General features: G+C 26.0%; 2 protein-coding genes across 2 annotated transcripts; one reads left to right on the top strand and one right to left on the bottom strand.

Annotated features, from left to right (window-relative positions):
* Nucleotides 1–614: 614 nt before the first annotated feature.
* On the bottom strand, nt 615–3240 carry LOC103572974 (thioredoxin domain-containing protein 5 homolog). Its single transcript, XM_014442745.2, has 5 exons — nt 3084–3240; nt 2729–2925; nt 2188–2337; nt 2018–2126; nt 615–1631 (listed from the first exon to the last, which is right to left on the bottom strand). Exons 2-5 carry the CDS (start codon nt 2878–2880, stop codon nt 879–881), a joined length of 1164 nt encoding a protein of 387 aa, XP_014298231.1. The 5' UTR covers nt 2881–2925; nt 3084–3240; the 3' UTR covers nt 615–878.
* A 1888-nt stretch (nt 3241–5128) lies between these two features.
* Nucleotides 5129–10653, top strand: LOC103572975 (endoplasmic reticulum resident protein 44). The gene is made up of 6 exons (XM_008551812.2): nt 5129–5297; nt 5725–5794; nt 7156–7308; nt 7393–7693; nt 8018–8313; nt 9241–10653. Exons 1-6 carry the CDS (start codon nt 5241–5243, stop codon nt 9573–9575), a joined length of 1212 nt encoding a protein of 403 aa, XP_008550034.1. The 5' UTR covers nt 5129–5240; the 3' UTR covers nt 9576–10653.
* Nucleotides 10654–10863: the final 210 nt, after the last annotated feature.

Genomic DNA, 10863 nt, shown 5'->3' with positions numbered 1-10863 from the left:
TATAATATTATGTAAAGTACATCATGTTTCAAGTTATTCAATTAAATATATCATCTATTTGTGTATTATTATACAAACTAGAATCACAATTAATTTACTGTTGAACTTTAAATCTATTTAAATAATTAAATGCGTAGGATTATTGTTAACAAACAATATCATTCACTGGGTTATTTTTAACTTCCTGATATGAAAATTTTTTATTTTGTTTATAATTAAAAGTGTAAACATTTTTTATTTACTAGCCATTTTTTGATTGTTTACTTATTTATAAGCCGTTTCGAAGTAATTGCGGCTCAAACGTTTTTTAAATTTATCATTACATTAGTGAACATTTTTTTTCAACAAAAAAAATTAATTTGAAAAAAAATTTTTTAGCCTCAGTTATGTTAATAAAATAATAAAAAAAAAATTTCTTTAAATTGTAGTAATAAAATATTTGTCAGAAAAGGAAATTTAAAAATTTTGACCTTGTTTTTGTTGATTGAAAATAAATATTTTCACTGGTAAATGGAAATAAATATTTTTCTTGGTCTATATTATTATGTAACTGATATGGAATGATAATTATGTTTAAAATATTGTACTGCTCGTTAAGTAATTAAGTCTATCGATTGTTTCGGAAGCACAATTTATAATCATAATTATTTTACATCGATAATATTTGCTGGTGGAAAATTTTTTTTGTTCAATACGAAACTAAGTTTTAAAAAAATTCCATATACTGATACGTACATGATAATAGAATTAATACGTAACTAAAAACTCACACACATACACACACACACATCTGTCTAAGTTTGTATTACTGAGGAAGTTATTTGATGTCAACTTGTAATAAAAATCACAATAAATTTAAAAAAAAAAAATAAATAAAATTACAGCTCATCGTGGGACTGTAAGTGTTTGACAACAAACTCATGGAGATCATCAAGTGTACGAGATCCATTGTACTCATCAACTTTTTTTCCATTTTTGTACAAAACAAGTGTAGGAAAACCATCAACTTCTTGATCATCACATAACTGCTTATTGGTTGACAAAGTGCAGTCAACTTTAACAACATGAACATCCGGATTATCAATAAATTTCTTACCCAAGTCTTCCCATGTCGGCGCCAGGCGCTTGCAGTGTCCACACCAGGGTGCAAAGAATTTGATAAACGTGACTCCTTTTTCAATACCGTGTTCAAATGTTTCCCCGGTCAAGTTCAATACCGACTGGATGTTATCATTGACAGCATCGTCGCTCTCGTCGACTTTGTCGGTACTCTTTTGCAACATTTTAGCGACGTACTCTTTCAGTTCCTCGTGAGTACGCGCGCCTGTGTACTTGTCTACTTTCTTTCCGTTCTCAATCCACAGCAATGTCGGGTATCCTTTGATGTCAAATTGCTCGCAAATAGAACGATACTGCGTGCAATCAACCTTTCCAATACTTACTAATGTATCATGACTATTACTGTTGGCAAGTTCGTCCCACGTTGGAGCTAATTTTTGGCAGTGTCCACACCAAGGCGCATAGAATTTTATAAAGTGATAACCTTTCGCTACATGATCACTAAATGTTGCATCTGTTAATTCTATTAAACCATTCACTGGGTCTGGTATTGCTGTGTTCAACTCAGCGTCCTATTTTAACAAAAAATAGTCATCAAGGTCTTAATTATTTGAAGAAAAAAAATTATTTTTTAGGAAAATTTACCAGTAGTAATTATAAATATGACACTAAAATTAGTCGATGGCTAATAATTTTTGGATTTTTTTTTAAACAATATATTAAAAAAAAAAATATTTTAAAAAATTGCACCTGTAGTTTTTTTAATTTTCTATATGTACATATTTTTAGTTTTTTTTTTTTATTAAACTGTTGAAAAAAAAAATTTGAAAATTGTTAATTGTCTTTTAACTTCAGGATCATATAAATAATTACTAAAAGAAATACTAGTTATATTTAAGAGCTTGATATTTAAAAGTAAACGACTATATTTATTAATTATACAAATAAATAAAATTACCGCAGGTATGCTTCCTAGTTGTTCATTAATAAATGCAGTCAATGATGGTAAATCCCTTGTACCGCGGAATTTGATACCATTAGTTTCACCGACTTTGAAAAATTTCAAACTAAAAAATTGAATAATTAATAAAAAAAACCTACAGTTGATTTTGAATAAATATAACTTACGTGGGATAACCAGTGACGTCATGTTCAGAGCAAATAGAGCTATCAGTCGTACAATCAACTTTAGCAATTTTAACTCGGCTATCCTCTTCTTCATTTAACATTTCTGCGAGTGTTTCCCATGTTGGACTTAATCTTTGGCAGTGTCCGCACCTAAAATATTTATCGTCAATCGTTTTAATTAATAAATCTTCGTTATAAATATACTGCAAATAAACGAGCGTGAATCTAGTAGACATCAGACAAATTTAAATTTATAAATAAGTAGAGTAAATAATTTAAAAAATAATATTTGTACAAAATACACTTATGAATTTTTTAACTTTTTAAATGTGCATTTTTTAAAAATTTTATTTTATTAATTATTTACTCTATTAATTAATTTTAAGTTTGTCTGATGTCTGCTACATTTACTTATTGTAACGAAAATGAAACTGTTTTGAAATCTTTGATATATAATCTTAATATATGTAAATTTAAACCACACGCATGTAAGTTTACAATATTTATATGTTTATAAATTGTTATATTTAATGATAACTACCATGGAGCGTAGAACATGATGAAATGATTTTTTTTCTGTATTTCAGTGGGAAATGTTTCCTCGTTGTACTGAACTGTATGGACATCTTCATCATGACTTGACGCTAATTGTATAAGCAACGAAGTGCAGATAAATAATATTGCACGCATCATTATTTAATTTATTGATATCCTTGTTGATTAACAGGAAATGATATTCTGGAAGAATATAAATTTAGGGTATTAAGTATAAATTAGGTAAATGTAAGGTAATTCTTTACTAGCAATAAAGTATTCAAAATAACGACGTGTCATTGTCGCTGGTGATAGAAATAACATTTAGTGGAAATAAAATGTATGAAATTTAAATTACATACCTTCAAAGGAACTCTTGGTTTATAAAATTAAATTATAGTTGATGCAGGATATCAATGTGACAAATGCTAGCGTTGATTAGCATAAAATTGAGCGATTTCAAGCGGCTTTATCAGTTTTTTATGGCTATGCTCAGACAATGAATCCGCCCCCTCTTATTTTTGGTGCGTCATCTAGCGAACAGATATTTGAACTACATGATAAACTAGCGTCCTATTTTTGTTTATGTCTTCTAAATATTTTTTCAAAAAGTTTACAATTATTAATTACCTAGTAATTAATAAATTGATTAAGTGGAAGAAATTTAATTTTTTATTTTAAATTATCAGTAAAATTTAATTAGTACTCATAATTATTTAATATTTATTTTTTATTTGATATTTTTGCAATTAAATATTAATTATATTTACTGCGCAATTATTGTTGCGCATAATTTTATGATTGGTTCTGCCTCCCCTCTTGCCCCTTAAATTTAAATTTTGAAATGAAAAATTCTGATTGGTCGATACGGTGTTGCGATTTTCAATAGCCAATAGGATTCGTCTTAGAGCTCTAGTGTCCCCAGATCGCCATTAACGGTCCGAAAGTTGTCGCGTTAGCATCGTCCGTACGTACTAGTCTCTTTTTTGCTCATACTCGCGATAATTTGATTAAAAATAATATAACAATTAATTCATCGTCTTATTTTAATTACACTGAACAATTTGATATATATAAATTTATAATAAATCGCGGAATTATTTAATTATGAGCTAAATAAAAAATCGTTGGTTGTCGCGGGCGAGATTTCGTGAAGCCAACGTTTGCTTTGAATATTAATTATTATTTTTGTTTTTTATTTAAAAATCAACTCGAAAAAAATAATTAAAATAATTAATTAAGTTACGGGACATGAGTAATTAAATTTAATTATTAATTTATTAAAAATTTTTTGGGACAAAAGAATAACGAACGCTAAATACCGCAATGGCGCCATCTTGTAGTAGAAAGTGAAAAGTGTGGGACGCGGGAATTTGAATCGGTGTTAGTTTTTGTAAATTTATTTTGTTGGTAGTATGTGATTTCGTTTGTGAAGTGATCGCGATCGGGAGTGAGTGAAAAGTGATTAGTTTTTTTTTAAATTAGTGATAGTAATAGTAATAATTTAAATGTAGAGTACTAATAATGGTGAGAGTAAAAGTTATAGTGATAATAAAAAATGATACTGAAAGTAACAGACAGACAATTTTTTTATTTTTATAAACAGGATACTTGTGAGTAAAATAAAATTTTTTTTAATATTCACAAAAAGATTTTCGATATCTATTGATTAGTTTTTCAAATTTTTGAATAAGTAAATAAACTGTAAGTAGAATAAAAATTTTAAAATGCATATTTGAATATTTAAAATATCAGTACGCGAATTTTTTTTAAATTTAATTATTTAAAATTTATAAATTGTCTCATGTCTGTTAAATTCAGTCTGATTACTTTCAGTATCATTAATAAAAGTGATAGTGAAATAGTAGTGATAGTGAAAGTGATCGTGTCAGTGAAAGTGAGTGATAGTGAAAAAAAGAATAAAACATTTGATGAACTTTCAATTTTCGGCTGCTGCCAGTACTCTCAGCTCCCAGTTCCTTTGTCTTCAGCTTAGCCGCTCATCTAGTTCAACGGGTTTCCCGCTAAGATTTAAATCCAGCAGTTGGTAAGTCAAATATCTTTTATTTTACTTTTATCATATATTTTTCACAATTTATCAACATATTATTTTCATTTATTTTTATTTAATCGATTATAATCATAATTATAAAATTATAGAAATTACATTTTTCATGATTATTCAAAATTTTTATTCAATTACTTTCGCACTTGCGTGTGCTTGAAAGCCTTGTTTATCATAACAAAGTTATATATTTTGCGATTATATTTAAAAATATTTAATTTACGCGGTAAATACTCATGATACCGTGAATCGATATATTTTATAAATATATCGATGTGTAAACGTGTACACCCCCACTCTTTGTGTTGACATTCGATATGTAAATGTATACATACACCTTGTATTACTAACCAACTTCACTTGCGTTGACGCATCTTCGGGTTGCTTCGGATGCCTGCTGTCGATGTTGGCATTTTTATAAAATATATAAACGTAATTAATTAATGATTACAAAATGCCGAATTCCTGTTGTTTCTTCCAATTTAAATATCTTATTGTTACTATTTTATCGGTAAGTACATTTATATTAAATCATTATATATATTTTTATTTTAAATAAATAAAAACTATTTGCTTAACTTGTCACTTGTTCTAGTGACACGTTTTACGAAGCCGACGTTGCACCTGATGTTCAATAATTTTACTATTTTTCTAACATATTTCAAATATTTTTTCAAAATTTTTAACTCTCATTTACTTTCATTTTCTCTTAAAATTTTAATGTTAATCATGTAAATATAACCCTGCGACTTGATATAACCTAAAGGTTTTATTTATATATATTTTTTTTATCAACTTTATTGTTGTATTTATTTATCATATTTATTTGTTCCTCAACTTAATCAATTAAATGATAATCATTGAACAAATTGTCCTCGTTGGTTTCATTTCATACTTTTTTTGTTTTTTTTTTTTATCAAATAAATTATTTTTTTAAGGTATTCTTGACACATCGTGCTAATGGAGAGGCAATTAAACTTACCAGTAACAATTTCGATGAGTTAATGAGTAATTATTTATTCAATATTATTATCATTATCATTATTATTATTATATAATCAATGTCATATTCATGCATTATTTTATTATATTAATTATAGCTAATAATAACTATGATAAACATTATCGCGATAACGTTGAAAAATCGTTTAAATAGAATAAACAAGTTTGGAATGAAAATATTTTATTCAAACTCAAGGCTTTATGATAATTTTTATATTTTTAATAACTAGTGTGAATGTAGCAGACATTAGACAAATTTAAAATAATAAATAAGTAGGATAAATAATTTAAAAAATAATATTTATAAAAAATGCACTCATTGATTTCAAAGTTCTTCAAATGCCCATTTTTTAAAAATTTTATTTTATTCATTATTTGATCGATTTATTTATAATTTTAAATTTGTCTGATGTCTAGTGCATTCACACTCATTCTTAAAAATAATTTATATATTTATATTTTTTTTTCCAAAGTATAAGAATTTTTTTTTTGTTAATATCGTTATCACTTAATTAGCTAACACTAGTTATAGTTGGTTTATGTTAAATCGTTATCGATTTGTATTTCATTTGTTATCAACAGGTGCATTAATCTATCAATACTTGGTTTTTTCAGTATAAATTTAAGCTCTAATTAACTGAACCATAAATAATTTCGTATGAAAAAATAATTTTAGTTTTTTGGAAATTTTTGAGTAATTGATTATTTTTTTTTTAAATCAAGTCATTAATATTTTTAGATTATTTTTTTTTTGTTAAAAATTTTCTCATAAAATGACAATTATGACGACTAATAAAGTTATTATAAGTGATAAGAAAAAGTCGAGTAAATGCAGAAATTGTCATTAAAAATGAATTATATTTTACGAAGTTTAAAATTCCAATTATGTTATTTTATTTTTTTTTTCAACAAAATTACGATAATTTTTTTCACATTTGTTAGCAATTAGATTATTATTATTATTATCAGTACTTGTATCTTAATTCTACTACTGCGTCATTCACTTCTAGAAAATTTGAATTTATCTAAATAATTTTGAATTTTAAATTCGAATCTTAATTATAAATATTGAGATCCTGAATTTAACTGACGATAAAAAATTTTCGAATTTTCTTTCAATACATCAATGAAAAAAAAAAAAAAAATAATAATAATAATGCACATGTAGAAAATTAAAAAACTACAAGTGCAATTTTTCTTAATAATTTATTGTTTATAAAAAAATCAAAAAAATTATTAGACGTTGGCTAACTTCAGTATTATTCAAAATTTTCCAATTCTATTTTTCTAAGAATTTGTGAATTGCAGTTTTATAATTAAGATAAAATACAATAGCGCTTTATATTTATATTATTGTTTTCTTACAGAGAATGAATTAGTATTTATAAATTTTTATGCTGAGTGGTGTCGATTTAGTAATATATTAGCTCCAATATTTGATGAAGCAGCTGATAAATTAAAGGATCACATACCAAAAGATGCGAGTGTGGTGATGGGAAAAGTAGACTGTGATAAAGAGTGTAAGTTTTATTACATTCAAGCATTTTATATGTTTTTAAATTCCAAAATAAAATTATATTCCTGTTTTATTTTTTCTATTACAGCTTCCATAGCGTCGAAGTTTCAAATAACCAAGTACCCAACGTTGAAAATAATCAAAAATGGTCAGCCGGCCAAGCGCGAATATCGCGGTCAGCGATCAGTCGAAGCATTTATCGAATTTATAAAAAAACAGTTGGAAGATCCTATTAAAGAATTTAAAGATCTCAAAGAATTAACAGAATTAGATGATAAGAAACGTATGATTATCGGTTATTTTGATAGAAAAGATGTTGCTGAGTACGATATTTTCCGTAGAGTTGCTACTAATTTGAAAGACGATTGTCAATTTCATGTCGGCTTTGGGTAAGTTACTCAAATTTTTATTATTATTTGATGATTAATTTATATTAATATAGATTTGCTTAATTAATATTAATAATATAATTTAACAAGCCTTTGCTCCAACGAAGCCTGTGAAATAGGACAATATATTGAAATATTGTGAGTAAAATGTAACTAACCCATAGCTTTTTATTTTATTGTTCATTTAAATTTCAAGGTTTACTTTAGTCGCAATGACTCACCTTTTTCGTTAGATAACGTACAATAATTTATTATTAACAAGATAATTGTTTTTGAAATTTTTTTAAATAATGTATCTATATATATTTTAATTTATTTAAACAGCGATTCGAGTCGTGCTATGCACCCGCCAAACCAACCAATTATTGTATTTAGGCCCGATAAGGCATTATCTAATGACGAGGACGAAACTTACAAAGGAAGTTTGTTAGTTTTTGATGAATTAAACATTTGGGCACAAGAAAAATGTATACCACTTGTACGTGAGATAACATTTGAAAATGCCGAAGAATTAACGGAAGAAGGATTACCATTCCTTATATTATTCCACGCACCTGATGATGTGGATAGTGTTAAAAAATTCAAAGCTATTGTTGCATCGACGTTGACTGATGAAAAACGTAAATATCTAAAATTTAATTTCAGTACAACTTGGTAATAAGTTAATTAGTGACCATAAGAGAAGAATTTTTTGGAAATAGCTTTTCTCTATTACATTTTTTACTCGGCGATCTCTCAGTTTTCTGCATATGTGTGCGTCGTTTTTGTGTTTGTGCCCGCAGTCATTTTGTAAGTTAGTTGACGTTTGTCATTTAGTTAGGTATATATTTGATTAACTTATAAAAAGACTGCAGAAATAATTTTCTTCATGTCAACCGAAAAATTTTGTTAGTGGAAATTTATCTGAAGATTGGAACTTTTTTCGCGCAATGAAAATGAAAAAAATTAATGAGTGTGAATGTTACAGACATCAGACAAATTTAAAATTTTTCATAAATAGAGTCAATAATAAAAAAAAAATATTTATAATAAATGCTCTTATTAATTTCAAAATTTTTTAAATGCGCATTTTTTTAAATTTTATTTTATTAATTATTTACTATAATTATTAGTAATTTTAAATTTGTCTGATGTCTGATACATTTACACTCATAAAAATTTATTTAATTTGGCTGCTTAAGGGGTAGATAGATCTAGATCCAATAGAATTTTTACTTTTCATTTTGTTTTTTTATTTTCGTTCTGCGAAAAACGTTCCGATCTTCAGGTACATTAGAGGAACTAGAGTGGGAGAATTATTTTGGGACGAGCGAAAAAAATAGAGGGGAAGTAATTTGTTACTGAGTAACTTATAACTCGGTTGTACTGTACAATTTATAATGTTGTCATTTCTTACAAAGTCGGAAAACGGTAGGGGATTTTTTTTTTTATTAAGGAAAAAATCGGAGAAATTGGAAAATTCTTTTGACAATTCAACTAATATATTATTTTAAAATATAAAATATATTATTGATAGTAATTGATTAATTTATTTTTTTTTTTAACAGAAAATGTAAACTTTTTAACGGCCGATGGCTTCAAATTTGCACACCCACTCCATCATTTAGGAAAAAGTCCATCAGATTTACCATTGATAGCAATCGATAGTTTCCGGCATATGTATTTGTTTTCACATTTCAATGACATTGACAAGCCAGGAAAATTGAAACAATTTTTACGTGATCTGTATTCGGGTAAATTACATCGTGAATATCATTATGGTCCCGATCCAAGTAATGAACTCTCTGATGACCCAAAGGCACCTACAGTACCACCAGAGTCTACATTTAAGAAGCTTGCACCCAGCAAAAACAGATATACATTACTTAGAGATGAACTATAAAAACAGTCATGTGAATTAATACTACAAAAATTAAAAAAAAAAAAAAAAAAAAAAACAGCTCAAAGTGGTGAGTTTATAATTCCCTGACTTTTTATTATTTTATTTATTACATTATGATAAAATCGGCATGACTTATAATTTTATCTATTGTAAAATATTAAACAATAATTTTTCGTAATTACTTTACGTATTAAATTTATATAAAATAAAACTTAACAATCACTAAATAATTGAATAGCAAATAAGTTTAATCTTATCGAGGTGCAATTGATAAGATTTAATAATAATGAATTAATTAATTAACTGAATATTTAAGTAATAAATATGTTAATGATACTTATTATTTACTTATGGTTTATAGATAATTGAAAATATATTTCTTTTTTTTTTCATTATTGGGACAGAATTTAATATTATTGAGTAATTTGTTGCTTAATCAAATGAATCAGGGATATTTAAACGGAGTACAATTTAAAAAAGTACAGAAATAAGTTAAATATTGATTATTTCTGAATGTAATTAGAAATAAAAATATTAAATATAATTGTTTAGGTTGCTCCGTAAATTTATTACTATATTAATTATTTCTTATTGAATTTCATTTAGAGAACCTCTGACTTATCAATTCAAAAAACTACAATCAATTTAGAGGCAATAATAATAATAATAATCTCGAAATTTATTTTTATTATTTATCTTTTCCGAGGGATTAGACCTACAACAAATAGTTTTGTACAATCATAAAAACAGAAGTTGATGTTATAAATGTAAATATGCACACATGTTTCATATTTGATTAAAATTAATTTGACGATTTTTTTAATGATACAAGTGTATAGTGAATACGTGCGTAATTTTATATATGATGGATGAAATTAAACACTGCGAGAAAAACGATTTATTGTCGTGATGAATTTTCTTTTTTTATATCATATAAATTGATAAATATTATTATTTTACTTGCTAGTACATTAAATAAATTATATGCAAGCTATTAAAAAAATTATTATGATAATGTTCTGCTATTTGTATAGACGATGGTATTAATTTTATTGTTAATAAAAACCTGTCTAAGTCATTGCTTATCTATTATTATTTTTCTCATTACATGTTTATTATAAACATGACTCATTTTTGAAAAAATTTATTTATGAATTTTTTTATGAAATTACAGTCGAGTCGCGTTATAAATCCGCTTAATGTCTCTCTCATATTAACGCGAGTCTGATTAAAAGAAAAAGATACAAACCGGACTTATAACGTGATTCAACTGTAATTATTTGAAATT

Source organism: Microplitis demolitor, chromosome 3 (genome assembly GCF_026212275.2).
Source record: "Microplitis demolitor isolate Queensland-Clemson2020A chromosome 3, iyMicDemo2.1a, whole genome shotgun sequence".
NCBI classification, from domain to species: Eukaryota; Metazoa; Arthropoda; class Insecta; order Hymenoptera; family Braconidae; genus Microplitis; species Microplitis demolitor.
The sequence above is the reverse complement of the archived record's forward strand: the minus strand, read 5'-3'. Positions and strand labels throughout refer to the sequence as shown.

Excerpts from the sequence above, each read along its gene's own strand:
- LOC103572974 (XM_014442745.2), bottom strand. The coding sequence starts at position 2,880 with ATGATGCGTGCAATATTATTTATCTGCACTTCGTTGCTTATACAATTA. Across the intron at positions 2,338-2,728 it reads ATCATGTTCTACGCTCCATG|GTGCGGACACTGCCAAAGAT; the intron begins GTAGTTATCATT and ends TAAATATTTTAG. Across the intron at positions 2,127-2,187 it reads GACGTCACTGGTTATCCCAC|TTTGAAATTTTTCAAAGTCG; the intron begins GTAAGTTATATT and ends TCAATTTTTTAG.
- LOC103572975 (XM_008551812.2), top strand. The coding sequence starts at position 5,241 with ATGCCGAATTCCTGTTGTTTCTTCCAATTTAAATATCTTATTGTTACT. Across the intron at positions 5,298-5,724 it reads TTATTGTTACTATTTTATCG|GTATTCTTGACACATCGTGC; the intron begins GTAAGTACATTT and ends TATTTTTTTAAG. Across the intron at positions 7,694-8,017 it reads CAATTTCATGTCGGCTTTGG|CGATTCGAGTCGTGCTATGC; the intron begins GTAAGTTACTCA and ends TTATTTAAACAG.